The sequence below is a fragment of the Nerophis ophidion genome, linkage group LG02, assembly GCF_033978795.1.
Source record: "Nerophis ophidion isolate RoL-2023_Sa linkage group LG02, RoL_Noph_v1.0, whole genome shotgun sequence".
NCBI lineage: Eukaryota > Metazoa > Chordata > Actinopteri > Syngnathiformes > Syngnathidae > Nerophis > Nerophis ophidion.
Genome location: NC_084612.1, coordinates 22039784 through 22064340, shown reverse-complemented (window position 1 = coordinate 22064340; position 24557 = coordinate 22039784). Strand labels below are relative to the sequence as shown.

The 24557-nt window shown below is 39.1% G+C and overlaps 1 protein-coding gene across 9 annotated transcripts in view; it reads left to right on the top strand.

Moving 5' to 3' along the window:
* esrrga (estrogen-related receptor gamma a) overlaps nt 1–24557 on the top strand; it is a 279698-nt gene that overhangs the window by 145809 nt on the left and 109332 nt on the right. For 8 of the 9 annotated variants that reach the window (XM_061879090.1, XM_061879133.1, XM_061879099.1 and 5 more), the window contains one exon: nt 761–919. In XM_061879090.1, the coding sequence (XP_061735074.1) occupies nt 761–919 (159 nt within the window). Of the gene's footprint in view, nt 1–760; nt 920–3319; nt 3372–24557 lie in introns of those variants that run through there. The other variant, XM_061879153.1, reaches the window with a different exon arrangement.

The following is a 24557-nucleotide window of genomic DNA, read 5'->3' as shown; positions in this document are numbered from 1 at the left end:
AAGTCTTCACACAAGATCATCATGCACATATTTAATGTATAGCCCTTTATTTATACAAATGACTGCACACATTACAGGAGTTTCACTTTTAAGTTGTGTGTGCATTTTTTCCTAGTTAGTCCTCCAAATGTTGCTGATTACCATCGATTGTTACTTAATTTTATTTCCCATTTTTTAATTAACTATTTTTTTTTTTTTGCAGTATAGAATTTGGGTTACATTGACTGCGGTGACCTTATCAATCCACCGACAGCCTCTTTACCCCCCTCCTGACACCATGCTGCCTTTGATTTGACACACAGTGTGCCATCCTCCAGGGCTTTTTGCTTTTTGTTCTCTCCATCTGATGGCCTTATCCACCAGCTGGAATGGCTGTGATGGCACATCTTAAAATGTTATAGGACCAAAGCTTCCTGTTAATGTCTGTCTCTGTGCTCACTGCTGGTACTTTTAACGTGCGGCAAATAAAGTAAAAAAAACATAAAGTCACTTTCCAGTTTCAAACTGTGCAGTACAACCGTTGAGGCATGTGATGTGCATGTGCATGTGTGAATATGGACCATCATTGATAGTATTTGTTGTTGATTTGTTTTCTAGTTTTTGTTTTGTTTCCTGAGGGAACTCTCCTGAAGGAATAAATTAAGTACTATCCATGCATTGTTTACTGAATTTTATTGTTTGATTGACCACTTTCTAAAGCAAGTGTTTGAATCTTTTTACCGTTGTTGCTCTGGCTGATCAGTATCGTCACTCCTTGCAGAATGAACTTGTCGAAGGGTCCACTGGTGAACAGCAGCACTGACGACAGCTCCAAGTCAACGTACGGTAAATGCGGCGCTGGCGCCTGGAGGATGCACCAAAGCTACGAGCCGCTGGAGACCAACCACATGAGAGACCCACATGCCCTCTACAACCCGAGGTACAGCCAGGAAAATACTACATCTTTTATTCCAATTGTGATAAGTATGACGATTTTCGAATCGACATGCTTTTTTCACAGCAGTCATTTTGTAAATAGCAAGGCACATACAATTAACAACATTACTGCACAAAAATGTTTTACCAACATCATTACAACTTTTTAGAGGGGTGATAAGTGAGCCAAGGAAGAACACGTTAGTTTTTGGTGAGGATCTGGTTATAGAGTCATGTAAAAAAAAATTACCATTCTACTAAAACCGCTGCACACAAGAGTGAACAAGAGCCTGATTTACTAAGATCCACATACCACGCGCTAAACAGCATGTGCAAACTCTAATATTTTGTGTACTGTTAGTGGGCGTGGGCAGCACGGTGCAAGATGGGGTTAGTGCGTCTGCCTCACAATACGAAGGTCCTGAGTAGTCCTGGGTTCAATCCCGGGCTCGGGATCTTTCTGTGTGGAGTTTGCATGTTCTCCCCGTGACTGTGTGGGTTCTTTCCGGATACTCCGGCTTCCTCCCACTTGCAAAGTCATGCACCTGGGGATAGGTTGATTGGCAACACTAAATTCGTCCTAGTGTGTGAATGTGAGTGTGAATGTTGTCTGTCTATCTGTGTTGGCCCTGCGATGAGGTGGCGACTTGTCCAGGGTGTACGCCACCTTCCGCCCGATTGTAGCTGAGATAGGCACCAGCGCCCCCCGTAACCCCAAAGGGAATAAGCGGTAGAAAATGGATGGATGTTAGTGGGCGTTTTGTGTGTGACCTACTAGTGTAAGACTGCATGTACAATTGATAACAAGTGCAAAAGTGGTTTTGTTTGTATACCGACTGTCACCATGGAGACAATAATTTCCCTCCACATTCAGGACATTACATGACATTAAATGCAACCTGTGTTGTTTCTTTAGGTTGTGGAATATGCAGCACACAACACTTTTTCGGAGATATACAGTAAATTTGCGAACTGAACTTATTTTTAGCACGCCGATGGTGTGCTAGGGGACCCGCCGGGGTTGTGATGGTATGTCTGGAATGATTCAGAAAGGCATGAAAAATAATTTTTTGCAGCAAGATTGGTTGATAAACATGGCCGTCATCAGGCATAATGACTTTGCAGGGAGACAGAAGAGAATTAGCAACTAATTGGCCATAAGTCGTTGAGCATTTTATCTTAAAGGGGTCATGATTATGAATTTTTTTTCTACATTTAAGACACTTCCTTGTGGTCTACATAACATGTAATGGTCGTTGCATAGATTATGTTTTACAGACCATCTTTAAGCCGCTTTCTGACCATCTCTTCTGGATGCACCATTTTGTGGGCGGTCTAATTTACGTGGCTCCACTTGGACTGCGCCATCTCCTCGTCATTCATGTTGTAGTTTTTAGTGCCTCCATATGGAGTCTACTAACAGAAATAAGTTCGAACTATATGCTACTTTGTATTACAAATGGTAACAGCGGAAGATGCATGTGCATGTACGAGCCAGTCTGTCTCACAGCAAGAGGATAGAGAAAAAAAGGCGCTTATTGACTACAACGTCAGACTGCAATGGCAGACTTGCACCAAGCTCTTTTAGCAAATCTCGACCAAAAATGGATAATCGGCTGGTGTCTCAATTGGGAAAAGTGTCACAAATAAGACACATTCCAAACAGCTCGTTTGGAGGAAGAATAACTGAGATTGTTTTATAAATATCTCCGCTATGCCTCTATGGTTTGATTTCAGATTTTTGGGACTTATGCAGATCCCAAATACACAAAACCAGGTATCGATAGGTAAAAAAAAAGGTTTTGCATAATAAGTCCCCTGTAAGGTTATAAGACATAGAGGATCTGTATTACATTGTATGCTAGCATGGTTTTCAAAGTTTATTGACCAAAAATGATTTGTAAATGGGGCATAAAAAAAGGTAAATGGTTGTACTTGTGTAGCGCTTTTCTACCCCTTTTTAAGGAGCCCAAAGCGCTTTGACAGTATTTCCACATTCACCCATTCACACACACATTCAGACACTAATGGCAGTAGCTGCCATGCAAGGCGCTGACCTAGACCCATCAGGAGCAAGGGTGAAGTGTCTTGCCCAAGGACACAACGGACATGACTAGGATGGTAGAAGGTGGGGTTTGAACCAGTAACCCTCAGATTGCTGGCACGGCCACTCTCCCAACTTCGCCACGCCGTCCCATAGGGAACGCAAAAGTGAGTGCTCCATCATACAAAACAATTTTGACAACTTAATTTGCTGGAAACCACCTGACAAACATTTGAGTGTAGCTGCAAACAAGTAAAACTGAGGGCTTCCATATTCTGAGTGACAACTGTACTGTAAATACGCTGCTTGTTGCATGTCCAAACAAACTGCGAGCACATTCCCCCTCCTGCCTCGTGTGTGTTAATCATTCTGATTTTGTCTGGAGATGACACAGATGCACACAGTTGTCATTGTGAGTATGCCATTTATTCCAAATTATCAGTAAATGGTGTTGTATGCAAAGACGGGAGACTATGCATATATTCTTTTTGCTACATTGTAGGAGAGTAGGAGTAATCTTTAAGTGTGTATTGTCTTGTTACAGTAATACATAACCCTGTTAGTTATAGTTATTATGTTACAACCTGTTGCCCTGCTATCGATGAGTGTGTTGTTGTCGGGCTTTTTGCAAAGCCTTTTAGTTTTAAGTGTGGGTGTGTTTATGTGTAGACTGGGAAGTCTTAGTCCAATAGGATTTCAGGGTTAGTCTGGGTCAAGCCAATTAGAGGTCTGGCAAGCCTTTCTCACGCAGACTCTCAGCCAATCACTGAGGGGAGCGTTAGCAGCACCGTGTGTGTGTTGGCAGACAGTGGAGTGTAGTGATGAGAGGGGGTAAAGGTGTGCCAGGGGCTGGGTTGTCACGACATGGCTGCAACATAGGTGCACCTAATGATATCCGATACAAGGGTGGTACACAAAGTTAGTGATGCTCACAGTCAGAGATGTGCAGTATTTATGTAACAATATGTTTATTTTTGTTGTCGTTGAAGAAGTACACTTTATTATACTGAGGTCTGTATTGCCCAAATATTAGTAAGACAGTATGTGTAAATCCCTTGTGATTCCATTCAGCAACTCAACATGAAGAAGAAACATTTATTCACACCATCTCCTTGTCTCAGCAATTACTGACAGCGTCTTAACTACCTGTATTAAAAACATTACTCATTTTCTAATACATAAAGAAATCATGAAGAAATCATAAAGAATGACTAATACTGATCGTTTTTAAATAACTTCGGAAGTGATACAAGAGTACGTAGAAAAATATTTTTATGGCTAAAATAAACGTCACGATTAATGTGATCGTTTTCCACATTCACACCCCAGCAGAAGGCAAGCATCAGATCATATGAGCGCTCCTGCCAGGGCGCGCGACCTCCGACTGTGTTGATGGGATTTGTTTACACTGTTTACTTCACACACTCAAATGCACATACTTGCTCAGCCTCAGGGACCACGCCAAAGTCAAAACATTTCTAAAATTTTAATTTCCATTAATGTCATACAGCTTTTTTTTTAATAGACGCAGCACAAAAATGGCTTCACATATTTTAATAAAAATAAACAATGAACATGCACCTTATTATTTAGTGTTATAATCCATCCATTTCTACCGCTTATCCCCCTTTGGGGTCGCGGGGGGCGCTGGTACCTATCTCAGCTACAATCGGGCGGAAGTAATATTGTATAATATTTTAATAACATTATGTCATATTTTTTTTATGGTTGTATGATAAATACAATATTTCCGTTGGTATTAACATGTTTCCAGCGTGTGCTGTAAAGTTTGAAGGTAATTCCAGGGATATGTTTAATTTGTGTCTGGAGTTGTGTGCTTTTCATTGGACGGCAACAATATTATTCCCTATTTTATTTAGGCCATCAAACCATGGGAATGTGATTAATGTCAGCCATCCTCGCACCGCTGGCACATGCACGCACACACACAGACACACACACACACACACACACACACACACACACACACACACACACACTTTGCTGTAAACTGAGTCCAATGTAATCATAATGATAAAGCAGATTGCCTTAACACACAGATGGGCCTCACAACAGCTCTCTGTGTGTGTTGTGTATGTGGTGTGTGTGTATGTGTGGACAACGCTGATTGGATTGCAGATTTATAGAAGAGGATTACTGGCGGAGCAGCGAGAGAGCGAGAGGGAGAAAGAGAGAGACAGACTTTCAGACACTCACCTCTCATTAACTTCCACCCCCCTTCACCTCTGGCCGCCTTACACACACCTACACACACATGGCCACACAGAAACATACACAGTGCAGGTCGCATGTCAATGCGTATCTCCCCACCGGTATGAAACATTTAGACTGCAGGCATCGCTATAGTGGGGACTGATTACGAATGGATGTGAATTAGATTCCTTAGCAGATGGTCTAAGGTGTGTCAGATGAAGGAAGGGGGCGGGTTAAGGGGGGTGAAAGCAGCAAGATGAGGAGGAATATCAGCAGCATATGATCATCATCATAAAATGTGCAGCAGCCTAATTATTGTAGGTTTTTTTTGACTCCTTACAGTCACATGAATGCATCCAACGCTCTCTTTAATCTTCATTGAGAATAATACTATTAGCGAGAATCAGCAGAGAACAGATGTCAGAGCGTCCTAATTCACATACACCTTCACCTGCTGCATATGCCGCACTTTTGTCATCAGGATTCTGGAATTGTTTACTGTAAATGTAAGTAATATGCAGGAGGGGGAAGTGGTGTTCTACCTTTTATTATGTCCCACCCCTTTGCATATCTTTGTGTCAATCAGTTGGCAAAGTTTATAGCACATTTAGAGATGGATGTGGCTCCATGGATGTTTTTTAACAAAATGCTATGGAAATTATCATCAGACATTCATTACAATAATTTTTTACGTAATCATGCTTTCCTTTCCTTTGATTTGTATGTATAGTAACTATACTGCAGCTCTTGTATATGTAGTAAAATCAAATAACTTTTCATTGATATTTAAATTTATTGAGATGCACCTGCATGTATTTTATGTATCCATCCATCCATTTCCTACCGCTTGTCCCTTTTGGGGTCGCGGGGGGTCACTGGCACCTATCTCAGCTGCATTCGGGCGGAAGGCGGTGTACACCCTGGACAAGTCACCAACTCATCGCAAAGCGTATATTATATATACTGTTTTCTTTACTTGCTTGTACTATTATTATTATTTTTATGATTATTATCATCAATATACTTCTATATTATATTTGTATATTTAGTATCATTATTGATTGTATACTTTTTGTTCAGTCTCTTTGCATACCTTGTAAAAAATATACATATATATATATTTTTGATGAAAACAAGCCTAGTTACTGAAAGCTAATATAAATATATAAATAAATGTTTGAGATACACCTGTGTATATATTATATTGTTATCAATTACTATCTTTAATATTGTTATTGGTATTACTACCATTATTAGTATCATCAATAATAAATATTGTTATGATGTGTATTATTATTATCATTATTATTACTGTTATGTAATTACTCATTGTTCAGTGTCTTTGAATACCTTGACAAATCATATATTTTTATTATTGTTTTTAATCAGATCAGCGCCTAAATATAGTCTGAACCATAAGCACCTATACATTTTAATAAAAACTAGCTAAGTAGCGTATTGCTTGTTTTCTAAAAGCGAATATAGACATGTAAATAAATAGCATGTCTGCCTCACAGTCAGGATGTTGTGGGTTTGAATCTCTGCTCACTGTGTACATGTGGGTTCACTCTATGTACTCTGCCTTCCTTTTATATTAGATCCAATCCAGCAATCCACCCATCCATATTCTACCACTTGTTCCTCCTATTGAAGATAATTATTGGAAATGGGAGTGCATGTGAGTGTGAATATGTGTATATGTGTCCTGCGATTGGCTGGTGACCGTTCCAGGGTGTACCCTGTCTTTCGCCCAAAGTCATATGGGATAGGCTCCAGCTCACGGATGAGTGGTAGAAAATGTCTGAATGAATTCAGTGAATGACAGTGTGTTTTTTTGTTAATATAAAATGCAAACAAGGTGAAAGGGAAAATTATTTAGGTGAGATGGTGAAATTTTGTGTTGGTGTGCCTTATTGCCCATCCTCCTCCGGTCGTCGCTCACAGTGATGGATAGGTATAAATCACGGCAATCCTGTCATGACAGCCCAATTTCCTCAAATCTGATCTGCTTAAAGAATTCACCTCACTTGTGTCTCCTCGCCTCCATTTCTACTTATCCTCTCTTGCACTTTCCCCCCTCCTTATTCCCTCAATGTACTCCCTATTTTTCTGCACTCACTCCTTTTTTTACTGATTCTCTCTGTCACATTCCCTCTGTGTCGTGTCTCCGCATCCATTCCATGTCACATTTGAAAGCTCTGTCATATTTACTAGAGTGGAAATCCTCTTTCACCATCTGCTTAATAAAAAAAAATGTGCTTTTAATCCGATTCGGGATATTTCGTTTTTTAAGTATTCTTTATTATACTGGTGTGCAATTTCATCTGTTTGCTGCACATTTCTAGTGCGAGGTAGCAGGGAAGGGAAATGTCACGGCAAGTGTGTGTAAAAGCTCCAGAAATACTTGATGATAACACACTCATGCACACCCATTTACTGTATGTAGATATAAGATCAACTTAATCAGAGACCTTTCCTTCATGAAAAGAATCAGCCTCTTTCCATCTTTTTATGCATGCAATACCTTCTGCTGTTGTCCACTATTTTAGTTACGTCAGCCAATTCGATTAACATTTTCTTCAAATCTAGTAAACTCACTGTTCTAAACGAAAATAATACATATAAAGAGTTCCAATACAACGGCTGGATCAAAAATTCTGCCTTTACACAGATATTAATGTTCACTTTGATTGACACTGTCAAAGAGGTATTAGTTGAAGTAACTTGTTGTGGTTGTAGTTTCCATCATCTTCAAAACTGCTGTACATAATATTATGCCCTCCCTCAGCAAAATGAGGCAACAAAAACAAACACAAACACAAAAAAATGCTGTGTAATAAAATCATAGAACTGATTGAGCAAGGAACTCAAACACTTTAGAGACAGTTTAAGAAATATTTTAAGTATATTATCATTTGTTCTAAGTTTCATGAATCTTTATTCAAAATGTCTATAACATGCATTTGTTAAGACAATATGCAATGTTTTTTTATCCTATACATTTATTTATGATGTGTTAATTTTTTTATATTCTTTTTAATGTATTTTGATTTCATTTACTGCTTTTTCTTTTTTTTTTTTTTTACCTGTTATAAATTGTCCTATTTACAAAAGTGAACAAACCATCAGTATTTGCTGAAACATGGACAATGTCTCTGCTTCTTCCTGCTCCTTCTCGGACATGTTAAATTTTGCAAGTGTGATGTTTCTTAATGTAAATTGTTAAGCACATATTGTATTGTAAATATTTATTTCGGACATGTTGAATATAAGAAGACGGGGAAAAAAAACAAGTGAATAATGAAAGAAAACAATAACAACATAGTGATGTGTTTGGAACATGTTTACAGGTACAACCTGTACATCACATGTTTACTGTATTAAAATCTAACATGTTCGAAAAGGAGTAAGAAGAAGCAGAGCTTATTTAATGTTACCCATTACCTGTCTGGAAATAATGACATAAAGTAACACAGTTGTTCACTTCCTTTTTCGATCTTCAACACATCAGAAATGAATGACAAACACAACAATGATTATTACCAAAAACTGAGGAGGCTCATGTGTTTAAATGCATCATTTCCTATCAGAACTCACATTATATTGCACAGGTGTACCTAGTGCTGTGAGTGAACGTGTTGATATAGACATTCCTTCTCCTCGATACTGTTCAGTTACAGTAGACAACCGCTCTTGTGAACACATCTGATAAAGAAGACGGAAGGAAAAGGTGTGTGTGTGTGTGTGTGTGTGTGTGTGTGTGTGTGTGTGTGTGTGTGTGTGTGTGTGTGTGTGTGTGTGTGTGTGTGTGTGTGTGTGTGTGTGTGTGTGTGTGTGTGTGTGTGTGTGTGTGTGTGTGTGTGTGTGTATGTGTGCGCGTGCGTCTGTGTTAGGGTGACAAAGATAGCAGCAGACGGCAACACATTTATCAGCCAGTGCTCACCAGAAAAATGACCTAAATCATCAAGATTCTCATCTGACAGCGTTCGCCGTGCACTTGCCTTGCCGCTTGAACCCCGGACATGCTGCATGGTGTCTTGTCCATGTACTGTCAGTTCTATCATCTTTTGCCACACTCTGATATCTGAAACTGGCTTCACAGTCGAGGGTTGTGGGGGAAAGAGCAGTTTAAACATCTGCTTCGCATGACGGAGAGTACGCCAAAAAAAACACTCCACATTCTGCGGGTGCTGGGCTGCTGTTTGGGAAAGCTTATAATTCCCAATCAATAACAGTTTGGCTGAGCTTCCCCCTGCATGTGTGCGCACCCCCTGTTCACTTGGAAAGACAGAATGTGGGTGTGTAAACTTTACAAACCCCAGGATCCATCCTAATAGCCACTAGTGGGGCCTTGTAAATCTTAGCCCTTACTACATCACTCTGTAGGCTGCCTGGTGTACTGTACAGCTGGCTGTTGTTTGCTACCAGTAGGGTCTCTCTTTTGTCACACTTAAAGCTAAAAACACATTCAATTTATTCCTTCTCACCCTTTGACCATGTGCAAATCGAGTTTTTTTATTTGATATTTTCTTCATTTGTTTGGGAGTTTTTTAACTTTCTTTTGTCTGTTATTTTTCCTTAAGTGGATTAAACCAATACCTTGCTGTCAGGGCTGCCCCTCCTACGCAGATCACGTGATTTTGCGTCAATAAGTGCGTGTAAAATGTAAATTCATGAATGACAGGGCGCTTCATATGATTATATGATTTTACTGCACACATATTCCTAGCCGCTTCCTCCTCCGTCACTGATAAGAACACAATGACAAGTTTCCCTTCATAGTTCAATTGGCTACTATGGCGCACGGCAATATTGTACCACTTGATTCAAATTCCAGGATAGTTTATACGTTTCTGTTTTAATCACATTGTTAGTGTGCACAAAAAACATTATTGATTTGCCATTAATTAATTCTAGTACAACAATCTACATTTTATTTTATCAATGCACTCAACTGCAATGTAAAAACGGAAGTGAAGTTCCTCTTCTCTATAAGCGGCAAAGCGTGCCAGCAGGCATTCGCTCCAATAATGTCCGCTCAACAGATTGGCGTAGTTCTGGAGCTGAGATTTCCATGATGTCCTCTTCTCTTTGTGCGTTTTCTGCTCACTATTTTTGAGCTAGTGGCTCAACAGTAACAAAACGCCATGACATTTCCCCCGCTCCGGAATAGACCGAGGGTCAAAAAGGAGTCAGGACGCATGCGCGTTTTATATCCCGTTGACTTTGACAGCCCTAGATTTAATACACGCAAACCTTTAAAAGATAAAGCCCAAAGTATAAAAAGTGTTTCACATAGATAAAAATGTGTAAAATGTTTTTGTAATGGGGTGAGGGGGGCTCCAAATAAAATTCTACTTAGGGCCCAAATCACTAAATGATTCCCGAGCGCGGCACACGCTGCTGCTCACTGCTCCTTAATAAATGTAATTGATTTCCGTAGAATGTAATTATTGTTACGTTTTTTAAAACCCTTTAAATATCTTTTTAACTCATGGGCTTAGAGAGTGCATAATACAACAAAATTGGCATCACTAAAAGTAACGATAATGGCATTGTAACACAAGAATAGACTACCCATTACTGGGAAAAAAAAGTATGATATTTTTACACATGACACTGATCATCATGAACCAGTTATTATGCCTGACACAATTATTGCCAGCCCTGTTAGAAATGCCTTTTTTCATGTTTCTGATTGGCTTAAAAATTGTCTTAAGCAGACAGGTTGGCTTAGAGCGCCATTGTTGTGTACATATTGTTACCCTGCTAAAGGTTTTTTTTTTTTTTTACTATCGATTAAAATCCCAATGCATTTTTGCCTGTGAAGATTCTACTTAGCACTGAGAAACATAGATATACATTTTGGTGTGTGTACAGGCCGACAGCATATTGGATAGAACGCGTGTTGACCATTATGGCATCGATTGTATCTAATCATGGGTTTACTCTGTAGCCAATGAAGAGTATTACAGGTTTCCTGCCCGCCTAACACTGTAACAATTGATCCGCTCCCTGTTGTGTGTGTGTTTTAAGTGTGTGTGTCTGTGTGAGATGTAGAAATGACAACAAAAGAGCCAGAAAATGTTGGAAAGAGTGCTCAGTGGGAGTCAAAGTGGTTTGACTCAACTCTCGCTGTTGGATTTGTATTTTGCTGTGTTCACTTTTGTCCCAGGTAACAACTATAATCATCCACACAATGTGAGTCTAAACATCTAAACAGAAGCTTGCACATGCAGTAACACACCAACAAAATGTTGTTCTGCTGAGAAGTAGGAAACAATATTCTTTAAGTAGTAAATGCAAACAAATATTTACATCTTATTGTGCGTAAATACATTGGGTCTGATCTACTTAGATCCAAATACCAGCGTGTGCAAACTATTAAATTGCGTGTATTGTGGCGTACTAAGACTGCATGCAATTCATAATTGGTGTAGACCGACCTATTTGAATGAGGTTTTTGCATGTACTATGCAGCTTTCACCTTGGAGACACTTGACTGCACATTTATATTATCATGCTCTTGAGGTCTTTTGCTATGTTTTAAAACATGCAGCAAACATACACTTTTTCTGGGCATTTTAGTAGCAGTACTGCAGTGCATTTACAATGAAAGATGCACCCAAGGAAATGCTGGCATTAACTGCAAGCATGTGTTGGAATGTTGCAGACGCAAGAAAATGCATATTGCAATATGTTTTTTTCATATGAAAAAACAAATTTCATTTAAAGCAGACAGCCTTCAGATACCAAAACACATTCATTCGATTTGTTTTAATCAGCCCTTTAAGTCATCCAGCAGCTATAAAATTATTGAATGATACTGCCGAATAGATGATATGGCTTATTATTTAATTTTTTTGACAGTCCAAATATTTTGACAAGCATACGTAGGAAGAGCTGCTGTGTGATCGTCTCCTTTCTCACAGCCATTTCTGCACAAATTCGCACATGCATATAGGATGTGCCAAAATAAAATACCAACCAGCTCTTGCAGAAAAGTTTTAGTTTTGATGAATCATATTGCATGTGCTAATTAGTAACATTTGCATTTTGTTCTTCCGGTATTCTGGGCATTCAAATAAACAGCATATGTTCTGCATGTTCATGAAGACAGAAATGGCTTGTGCATCCTATTTTACTTGTTTAAGAGACACAATCCTCTATGCACAAGCTCAGTAGATTAGCTTTGCTAGTATTATCAAGTTTGCATGTGTTTTAAGTAGGGCTGTCAAATGATTAAAATGTTCAACAGCGATTAATTGCAGTTTTTCTTAGTTAACTCAAAAATAGTCGCATTTAATCACCGTTTTGTATTATTAAGTGTACCTCAGACAGATAATTTTCAAGTATTAATCACCACAGCTGGACAATTATTTTGCGTTATTTAATTTTTTTTTTAACATGATTTTTTTAAACTGCTCAACACAAAAAGGACATGAACACACTTTTAATGACAATCTCTCGCCAAATTTTGTATTTCGTAGGAATACAGTATTTTTATTCCCTACTTTAGGAGTACTTGTATTCAGAGTAAAAGGTACACTATATTTAGACACCTGTTTCTCACATGAACATCAATATGTGGAATTGTAATGATCATCGTTTGATTTTCAAAGATGTTTGATAATATAATCTGTGATATTTCTCCCTGCATACATGCTTCTGTTCTCTGTACGTTCTGTACAAGTTAATAGTATTCATATGGCTGCCTGACAATTTTTAACTTTCTCTAGTTATTATTAAAAGGTAATATTCAGCCTGCTAAACATTCGGAAATTGCGGACTATTAATCAGAACAGGTTACAAAACAATTTACACGTTATTTCAATCTGCCAGAAAACATTCATTTCGGTAGAAATGATCACAGATTACAATACAAATCATCACCAAAGCATGAGTTGAATGTTAGATGATTTTGCATTTAGTTATGGTAGTTAGACCAGATTTAACACGTAGCGCTGTTATGTGATTGATATGAGAAGAGCTGTCTTGGCATGTTTTGATGAAATTCTCCCATTAAAACGAGACTCTAGACTTCCTGTCTACAGCAGTTAATATAACAATCTACATTTTATTTTATCAATGCACTCAACTGTGATGTAAAAACGGAAGTGAAGTTCCTCTTCTCTATAAGCGGCAAAGCGTGCCAGCAGGCATTCGCTCCAATAATGTGAGCTCAACAGATTGGCATAGTTGTGTAGCTGAGATTTCCATGATGTCCTCTTTTCTTTGTGCGTTTTCTGATCACTATTTTTGAGCTAGTGGCTCAACACTAACAAAACGCCATGACATTTCCCCCGCTCCGGAATAGAAGGAGGGTCAAAAAGGAGTCAGGACGCATGCGCGTTTTATATTCTTTGACTTTGACAGCCCTAGATTTAATACACGCAAACCTTTAAAAGATAAAGCCCAAAGTGTTCTTTTTGGGGTTTGTTTAATGTAACCAAAATTTGCAAGGAATTGTATCATTTTATATAAACTTGTTATCAATTGAACGCGCAGTCTTATCAGATTTTCCGCAACAGGCCCACTAATAATACACACAACTTTATGGTTTGCAAACACTATTTAGAACTTGTTATTTAAACCCGAGTAGATTGGGCCCTATGTGTTGTGTAGGTTGTGTTTGTGCATCTAGGCAGTTCAGCAACCCGGCACCGTTCAAGTGTTGAACATGGCAACACAACACATGCCCAAAGAAAAAAAAAGCGAGGCAGTCTGTTGATGACATGGATGTTGTCATTTGACTATGGAATTGTAAAAGAACTTCCTTTGGCATCGCTCCTTAGTCCATTCCTGAATTTATTATATTTCCCATCGCTCCTTAGTCCATTCCTGAATTTAATATATTTCCCATCGCTCTTTTCCATTCCAAAGCATTGCCAGTATCACACTGATAGAATTGTGTAAGGTTTTTTTTTTTTTTGGCTTATTGGACTGTGTTCTTATCAGCATGGCGAGCACAATGCTGGGTGTGATGGAAAGGTATTAGCCAAGCACGCTGGCTACATTGTCAGCACTTCTAGGGTCTCTTCCTCTAATGCTTTCTTCAGCCTCTTTTGCTTTCTCTGCCGTCTCCTCCTTCTCTTTGTATAGATTGGATTTTGTACTTATGTTTGTCAAATGCATTTGCTACAAGCGACTTTCATCGACTTAGCATTATGTTTAAGCAAAGGGCTCACAGGGAGCAATTTAAGCGGAATTTTGTTGTTTTGACTATTATGTGAATGCTGAGTGACAAACATCCACACCAATAGAGTTGCACATCAACTTTTTTGCAGTGTGAATACTGTTGGAAAATAATTTATACTGTGCATTCATTTGTGTACTGTACGTGCTATTTAATTATACTGCGCTGAGAGATGAGCATTCACACATTGCATTTGCAAAAAATTAAATGTTTTTCCTGCCACTCCATGATGTGCATTCATATTGCTAAGATGTGTCTTTTTTCCTGCATGTGAATGCAGAAAGATGATCATTCTCAATAATACAATGACCGCCTCCAAGCTACGTTTTTCTTCCTATTGTGTTAATGTGGAAATATGTGATTTTTTGAATAATGCTATATTGGGCATCAAAAAGTTATTCATCCTCTTGAAATAATAAATTTTGTATTGTGTAAATGCTGAGATGAGCTTTGTAACAATAATGTTTTTCTTTTTTAATACTGGGAGAATCACGCTATTGCTCCTGTATATGGGGTAAAAAAATATAAATGTGCTTGATGTCTGAATGCTAGGAGGTGACCACAGTAAATATTGCTTTTTTTTTTTTTGCACATTAAAAATATACATTTTTATTATGTAAATGTTGAGAGACAAGCACACCGGGTATTGCTATTGCGCAATAATAATACAAAATTTCGATTTGTAAATTTTGAAAAATTAGCACCGCTGCTGCCCACTGCTCCCCTCACCTCCCAGGGGCTGATCAAGGGTGATGGGTCAAATGCAGACAATAATTTCGCCACACCAAGAGTGTGTGTGACAATCATTAGTACTTTGACTTTTTAAGTTTAACTTTTCAAAATATGTTTTTTTTTTATTTTCGAATGCTAAGATATGAGAAGACTAATAAATGCTATTGTGCATTAAAAATAGGTATTTTTTAGATTGTGAATGCTAAGATATCAGAACACTAATAAATGCTATTGCGCATTCAAAATGTGTATTTTTAATTTGTGAACGCTGAGAGATGAGCACACTAATTAATGCTATTGTGCATTCAAAATGTGTATTTTTAGTATGTGAATGCTAAGAGATGAGCACACTCGTTAATGCTATTGCGCATTATAAATCCATCCATCTTCCGCTTATCCGAGGTCGGGTCGCGGGGGCAGCAGCCTAAGCAGGGAAGCATAGACTTCCCTGTCCCCAGTCACTTCGTCTAGCTCTCACCGGGGGATCCCGAGGCGTTCCCAGGCCAGCCGGGAGACATAGCCTTCCCAACGTGTCCTGGGTCTTCCCTGTGGCCTCCTACCAGTTGGACGTGCCCTAAACACCTCCCTAGGGAGGCTTTCGGGTGGCATCCTGACCAGATGCCCGAGCCACCTCATCTGGCTCCTCTCGGTGTGGAGGAGCAGCGGCTTTACTTTGAGCTCCTCTCGGATGGCAGAGCTTCTCACCCTATCTCTAAGGGAGAGCCCCGCCACACGGCAGAGGAAACTCCTTTCGGCCGCTTGTACCCGTGATCTTATCCTTTCGGTCATGACCCAAAGCCCATGACCATAGGTGAGGATGGGAACATAGATCGACCAGTAAATTGAGAGCTTTGCCTTCCGGCTCAGTTCCTTCTTCACCACAACGAATCGTTGTGGTGAAGAAGGAAATATGTATTTTAAATCTGTGAAGGCTGAGAGACAAGCATGCAACTTGATGCCCTTACTTGCAGACGCCAAACCAAATATTTTTCCATTTTGTGTAAATGTTGTTAAAATGAATATTCTCACTAATGTAAGTGTGCATTACAAATTGTTAGCTCTTGTTTGTGAATGCTGAGACCTTGACTTTTCTGTTGTCCTACAGCAAGGACGATCTAATAGTAAGAAATTGGTATTTTGAGCGATGAGGTGGGGACTTGTCCAGGGTGTACCCCGCCTTCCGCCCGAATGCAGCTGAGATAGGCTCCAGCATCCCCCGAGACCCTGTAAGATCCGAGATCTAATTATGTCAGCATTTTTTTTGTTCACAGCCACTAGGGGTCATATTGGAATAGTGGTTGAATAGTAGTCCAATACAATTGTTAAGGGGCATTGCAAGTTCTAGCTAGTGTTGCTCTCAAGCTGGTCATTTAGTACCATCTAAACCTCTGATTTGGTCGAGAGACTTCCCCCCGCTTCAAGGAGTGGATAAAAAAACTGCTTGAAGTTGTGTTTATGTCTCGCCACCTAGCTGCAGTCCAAAGACTTCATATAATAAAAGAGTGCGGCGGGAAAAATTGAGCATGAGTGGCGCAGCGACCGAGTGAGGCAGAGAACGCTCTAATATGATGATTGTATGTTTGTCCCTGCCAGTTGTCAGGCCGCTGCATCGGGTTGGCCACTCTAATGACAGCTTTTCACGCCACTGTGGACCACCTTTAAGACAAAAACACTCCTATCTGCCGTGATGCTCTCTTTTTTTTGTTCTCTCCAAACATCATTGTTTGTTGCACCCCGTCTATTGCAGTCCCTTAAAGAATTGTGAAGACAAAAGAGGAAAGGCAAGAAATGAGAAAATAACATGGATTGGAAATGAGTAAATAGGCCACTTTAATAGTTGATGTTCACAGAAACTTGGACACGGTCACGTACCTAAAATATCTCCTCCAGTGTCCTCTGCAGTGGACATGTGTGTTTTGCATAATAATGTCGCTATCTGGGCAGTTATAAATCCAGCAGAGGGTAGTGTCTCGCAACATTGTCTATCAGGAAAATGCTTTGACAAGGCGTAGCGATGTGTAACTACATGTTTTCTTACTAAAATACTGTATGTCTGTAATTGTTTATTAATATATACAACTGAATTTTAACATTTTTTGGGAGGAGTCCACCGTTTTCCGGGCAAAGGACCCCCAAACTAATGAAAATATGTAGCAGTCTACTTATATGTCCTGCATTAAATTGTGATTGTGTTTTATATGAAACTGGTCTTAAGTATCTTGGTATTGTCAAATAATACATTATATTGCTGCTAATCGATAACTGGCAAATGTTGCGCTAATCGCTAGCCGGCAACTACCGTCCTAATTGTTAGCTGGTAGCTTACACCGCTAATCGGTAGTTTTCTTAAATTCTTACATGATTATGTTAATACACATTTTTATTTATGTTTTTTATTTTAAATCTGCAAGGTTATCCGTGTTACTTTTATTGACAGCATCGGTATACTCTGCTACCGTTGTTTGGAATCTACCGCTTGTCGTCTATGTAGCAGTGTTCTTGCTATTTACTTTTAGATTATGTTTTAAACTTGTGCCTTGTTAAGATAATTCATTGCTGCAATATATGCAAAGTATCTTGGTTTTATCTCAATTCCCTTCAAGGTGTTTTTTGAAGCGGAATGTGCCATCGGTCGAAGTCCCCTCAATCATCTTTGCAGGTATGCATTGTCCCGATCACTGACTGTATAACAACCCAAGCTGCCTTTAGAGTAACCAGCCATGATTAAGGTAAAGGAGCATGTGCGGTTAACTCATTATTAGTCCCAATTTTTTTTGATAAATTGCAATACATTTCATTGCCCATATACTGGATGTCAATCAAGTGAAGACTTGACAAGTCATAGTGAAGACTGTTGATTGCTGATTTTTAGGTCTATTTTTTTAGTGCCTGGCTGACGATCGACTGACACCCTTTCCGCGATCGACCGGTAGCTTGAAATCAACCTGGTTTAAATGGTTTAAAATGCACATTAAAAACATTGTAAAACCTCAGAAATAACAATTATCTTCCCCAAATTTTTCTAAAACTCTGTCTACGACATTTTCTATCAAATTAACTTTTGTCAGAGAATCCATCTCAAATATTAAGGCAAAACTCCAAAGACACTCTTTTATTGGCTCTCATTAGCTAATGTTGTGGTCAGTAAATCAAGTCAAAGATAAATACTGAAATCCCCCCGTAAAGCACTATTGCGCTCACGTCTCCTCTTTATATAAATCTTTTCAACACTTAAAAAACATAAAGGAGTGACGAGACCCGAGCCTTCCTTGCTCTTTCAACACTCATCTGGGGAGCGCACCGGCACAATAAGATTGCTCTTTCAGCAGCAAGCCGCCGCTACATAGCGACATAATTATACTGATAACATACATACATAAATGCATTCAACCTCTCGGTCGGCACACTGCACTGACTGATTTCTTAATCTTCTTTCCTCCTCCTCCTCCTCCTCCTTCTCCTTCTCCTCGCATGTCCTCCCATTCTTTTTTTTTATTCCTCCCCCTTCCAGGGCCATTATTTTTCATTTATAAGCAGAGAGAAAAGGTGTGAGCGATGGAGAAACAAGAAAAAGAAGAAGAAAAAAAATTGATCTTTTTGGCACTTAAACTCTTTCACTTAATGGCACTTGGAAGGATTGACGTCGGAAAGGGAGGGACACAAAAGTGCATAAAGAGCGGAAAAAAGATTAAATCATGGCCATCACGTCATCTGCTTAAATAGCTCTTTCTGTCATTGCCGTGTTTTCTTTTCCTTCGGCAAGCAAATCAGAGTGATCTTTTTCTCTCCCATCACTCATTTCTGCCACCTTATTCTGACACCACGTGCGAGGAAATGTCCTCTTTTTACATGCCTTCCTCTGTCTTGATTTGCATCCAGAAACTTTTTCCCTTCATCCTCAACTAAAGGCCTGCCTGAGCATCAGATAAATGGATTTATAGGCATTGCTGGATAGCACAAAGCTTCCGTTAATGGACTGGCTTGAAGTAGAGTGACTTTGAGGTGGAATTTGTGAAGGCAAAAACAAATCATCAGTCTTTCTTTTAAGGCAAGTCTCACCACTCTGTATCTATCTTGTTAATCTGATAGAATATGTTCATGTCTACACCTTGAATGCACATTATGGTTCTAAGGAAAAAAACTGATTCATAGCGTCCAGATGACGGAACTTTCACTACCAAGCTCTTTTTGTGTATTTTTGCTCCTAAAATGAATCTGGCAGTAATTTACCTTAATATCAATTAGTTTTTTAGTAATGGGTCAATAACTGACTGTACTTGGAACACCCCATTTCCATTGCCTGACTCAATATGCCGCCCCCTCCTGGTGTGAAGTCATCTACAGAACTGAATCCCTTTTCCCCGTACAGACAATGTGGATAAAGGCAGATAAAACTATTATTTGTATTACTTAATTGTCACCATGGTCCATGAGTACGTCAAAACTGATATGGTTAACATAATGAGTAAAAAATACAATTTTAATTATCAGACGTTCCATCTCCTCTTCCTTTGACATCATAGCCAGTGTTTCCTCATGCCCTTTCAACATTTCCTCAAACATCAGTAGAAGAGGATACTAGAATACTAGCTAGTTTTTGAGCTCTCATCTTTGAACGCCCGATCTTCTCTTTTTTCTCCATTTTTCCGCAGGTTCTGGCTCACTATTTTTTGCCTCAAGAGTGCTCCTGATTTTTGGAATCAAATTTAACTTACGTTATTTTTAAGTGTTTCCATAAAAACTCAGACCAAAACCTTTTTACTTCAAAGCCAAAATCATTAAAATGATCGCTGCAAAATGCACCCCTCTCGGCTTGGTCCGTCCCATTTTGCGTTTAGAGGTCCATACTTTCCTCATATTCCCATCATTTGGAAAGGTATGCAGGCCGACCTCTTCTTTAGTTTTATTGTTACAACTTGCAACAATGCATCTGGCAGAAATATTTAGTAATTCCTTCAAATTCTACATAAACCTAACGTGATTTGGGATGAAGATGCTGCCAAAACACATACTAGACAATATCAAATTGCCTCAATTCTTCTGTGGGTGACATCAGCGGGCTGATGGAGCGAAAAGTGGGCGTTCCAAAATGTGCTAAAACTCATTACAAAACAAGCCTAAAAACACTGCTGTGTCTATCTTGAAGAACACTTTACATGTAGACATCGTTTTTAGGTCCAGAAGTACAAAGTGCCAATGTTGTCAGCATTAAAGGAAAACTGCACTTTTTTAAAATGTTCATTATCATTCATAACCCTTATGTAAGACAAGAACACGTATGTTTTTCTTTTATTCATGCATGCTAACTAGTATAAAATGCGATCAAAAGTCCGCTTACAATGCTACCCTCGGGTAGACGCAATAGTCATAGTAGCATTAAATAGGCACTGAGTAAGCAGTGTGTCCATCATGTCCTCATGTGTCATGTATTTTTATTTCTTATTTCTTCGGACTATAATGTGCAATAATTTTATATGTGTATATGTATACATATATTCATAAGTATGCATATATGCATGTGTGTGGATATGTATACGTATATATAGATACATCTCTTATTTTCTATCTTTTTTACTATTTATATTACTGTATATATAGATACATCTCTTATTTTCTATCTTTTTTTACTATTTATATTACCAAATTGTATATGCACCTTAGGGGATCTGCTCCAATTTCGTTGTTCTGTGAACCTGTTCACTGCAATAATGACAATAAAACTCTATTCTATTCTATTCCATTCTACAATGGAGCTTAAGGGAGTCGCTCTATTCTGCCTATACAGCGCTTATCAAAACATCCAAACACCTATAATCCTCGTTTTATACTGTATATACAAAGTATGTATAAATGTGATGCAGTAATAGGCACATTTATAATGCCATTTAATATTTACTTATTTTGTTAATTTTAAGCATAAGGTGGAGTTTTAATTTCAAAAATGCATCAGGATGTTTGCTTTTTTCTTCAACATCACTTGTTACTATTCACTGCAGACTTCATGAGTGCCAACGAACATAATACAACTTTAATTTATTATACAATATCTGCTGTGACTGCGATGCCAACTGTTAAGATGTTGTTATATTCCAGTGTAGATGAAGAATGATTCATAATCCTCGCAAAGGAAAAAGGGAGATGAAGAATGATTCATAATCCTCGCAAAGGAAAAAGGGGGGTGGAACCAAGCGTCTTTACGTGTCTTTCTCACCATTCCAGAATTTTAATTGGATGCCAAAGTTGACCAATTTATCGGATTATGTCCTCATCCTTCTACTATCATAGTGAGAGGCATTATTTATGATCTGTAATAAACTTTCAGAAGCTCTGAGGCGAGAAAACAACTTACCAACTCATAACATCAGTATAGCAGCAACAAGCTAGTTAGCTCTCTGCACGTTTACACTGCAGGCCAAAGTGGCCCAAATCTGACTTTTTTTTTTTCCAGCTGACTGTTTACACAGCAAGTAAAATGTGATTTTTTTATCAGACTCCACTGTAAACGCGCGTGTGGCCCCAATGTGGCCAACAAAGGCAGTTGACTGGGAGGAAGCCGGTACTACTACAAAATAAAATACAAGTCGCAACACCATAAAAACGAGTGTTGTCTTACTTGAAAGTAAATAAAAATAACAATGTGTGAATGGATGTATATGGTGTAATATATTTGGGAGAGTTTTAATCTATTAATGGCTGTTAAATAGAGGAGACACAGACAACAGCGTTTTTTAACTCACATGTAAGCAAACACACCACAGCGTCAATTCCGGTCCTCATCAATCACTTTTCATTCGGAATCAAAATATATATTAAAATATTACACATAGCCTATTATTTTTGCACTATTGACAAGTCATGCACCAAGATTTTGTTCGTCTTAAATAATCTTTGCTCACCGAAACCAAATGTCCTGATGAAATATCCACGTTTGCTGGCGACTTCGTCTTTCCAAGTGACATAGCTTGCCCAAAGCTGACGAAAAAGTCCAATATGGGTCACATTCAGGTCGCATTGCGTTTAGACTGAAGTCACATTTGAAAAGAACAGATTCTAATCGGATTCAGGACAACATCCTGATGTGGCCTGAATCTGATACCAAAAGATCAGTTTGAAGCACTTTGGAGTGTTGTGACAATGCCCCACTAAACATAGTTTGTGTTAGTGCTTATAATAACAATTTCATTCAATCAATCAATCAATGTTTAGTTATATAGCACTAAATCACTAGTGTCTCAAAGGGCTGCACAAACCACAAAACAAACCACTACGACATCCTCGGTAGGCCCACATAAGGGCAAGGAAAACTCACACCCAGTGGGACGTCGGTGATAATGATGACCAAGTGGGACGTCGGTGACAATGATGACTATGAGAACCTTGGAGAGGACAAAAGCAATGGATGACGAGCGGGTCTAACATGATACTGTGAAAGTTCAATCCATAATGGATCCAACACAGCCGCAAGAGTCCAGTCCATAGCGGATCCAACACAGCAGCGACAGTCCCGTTCACAGCGGAGCCAGCAGGAAACGGGATGGTTTCACTAATAATTTCACTAATAGCTGGTCAAAATTTAGGTCACAAAATGTAAATTGAGTAATGTTGGCATTTTTTGGGATGGTTATTTAGAGGGTTTTATGGGTGGAATAGAGTTAGAATGCATTTTTTAAAAATATTAAAATGTTCTTTTCTCTCATAATGATTGTGAACAATAGGCAAAATTCGAAAAAAAGTTAAGTTTCTCTTTAAAGGGACCCTTTATTATTTTCATGTCAGCCTTGTTCCACACAAAAAACAGCTTTTATCTACTTTGAACTTACAAAATACAATTGTGTATAACCATGAGACATACAGTACAATATCAAGCCCCAATAAGACGAAAGGACATAACTAAATGTATAAAATCATAATAATGAATAAAAGTAACATCTGCAAGCATAAGTAAAAAGCAATGGAAGAAATTAGGTGTGAAGACGGCGTGGCGCAGTGGGAGAGTGGCCGTGCGCAACCCGAGGGTCGCTGGTTCAAATCCCACCTAGTACCAACCTCGTCACGTCCGTTGTGACCTGAGTAAGACACTTCACCCTTGCTCCTGATGGGTGCTGGTTGGCGCCTTGCATGGCAGCTCCCTCCATCAGTGTGTGAATGTGTGTGTGAATGGGTAAATGTGGAAGTAATGTCAAAGCACTTTGAGTACCTTGAAGGTAGAAAAGCGCTATACAAGTACAACCTATTTATCATTTAAGATAACCATAGACCTGGAAGTGGAACTTCTTACGTCGATCTGCTCCGTACAATTTAAAATAATGATAAATATTAGCATGTTTTACATTTTCGAAGAGTGAGTAATTTTACTTTATTTTGGTAATATTTAGTATTGTACAGCATGAATTCACTATTTAGGATGTGCTTTGCAGTTTTTCTTTATTTCAAAGTGAATAAAGCATAATAAGAATGGCAGCCCTTCTTTCCTCACATTCTGTCTTCCTACCTGCTTTCCCTGTCCATATCCATTCCCTGTCCCACCCCAACCCCCACACCCAGCCTCCCTCCTCCCATTCTTTGTCAAGATGCTGTCTCTGTTTTATGGGTCCCAGTAGAACGGGGATCTTTTACAGGCCGACTGGACTTTAGAAGCCCCTCGTTTAGCGGCATCCTGCCTTAATTAAAAACCCCTTTTGTGCTTTCTGCCTGTAACAATGACGAGAGCGAGAGGAAGGGTTTTAGTGGGAGAGGGAGAGAAGGAGAGCGGCAATGCAAAGAGAAGGAGAAAGAGATAGATGGCAGTGAATAGGAGGTGATAGGGAGACAGGCAGAAAGATAGTAAAGTGGACAAAGGATGGGAAGGGGAGATATAGACAGCGAGAAGATAGTTGTTAATTACCAGTGCCATTAACAGGACCCTCCTGAGGGAGAGGAATAAGGAAAAGCATTCCAGGAACAATTTGATTGCCAGATGAAATTGTTGTGCAGGTTCATTTTTAAATTCCTTTAGACACCACCGTGTTTGTGCGTCTGTCTGTGTGTGTGTTTGTGTGTGTGGCTGTCTTTGTGATGATGGAGCAGCAAAGAGGCTGCCTACTGATTACCTTCATGTTGAACAAGCGGCTATTGACTGGCGAGTGACGGATGAGCGGCTGGCTCTGCAAGCATGCTCATGTTGTGTGAGTGTGTGTGATACTGCACATGCTTCCATGCTGCTCGCTCTTACACCGCCTGCCCATACAGGACCATTTTATTTCTTTCCTTGCCTTTTTCCTACCTTTTTAGAAAAAAAAATGTAACATGGATGAGGAAAACACACCACAATGGATGGAAAGCTAGGCTGCGCCTGTCAGAAATATGGAAACATGCCCCTTAATCAATGATTTAATCAATTATTGATTAGTCCCCTTTGAATATTATTTCCACATCTTCACATGTATTTTTACTGTAAATTATTGTGTGTCTCCAATT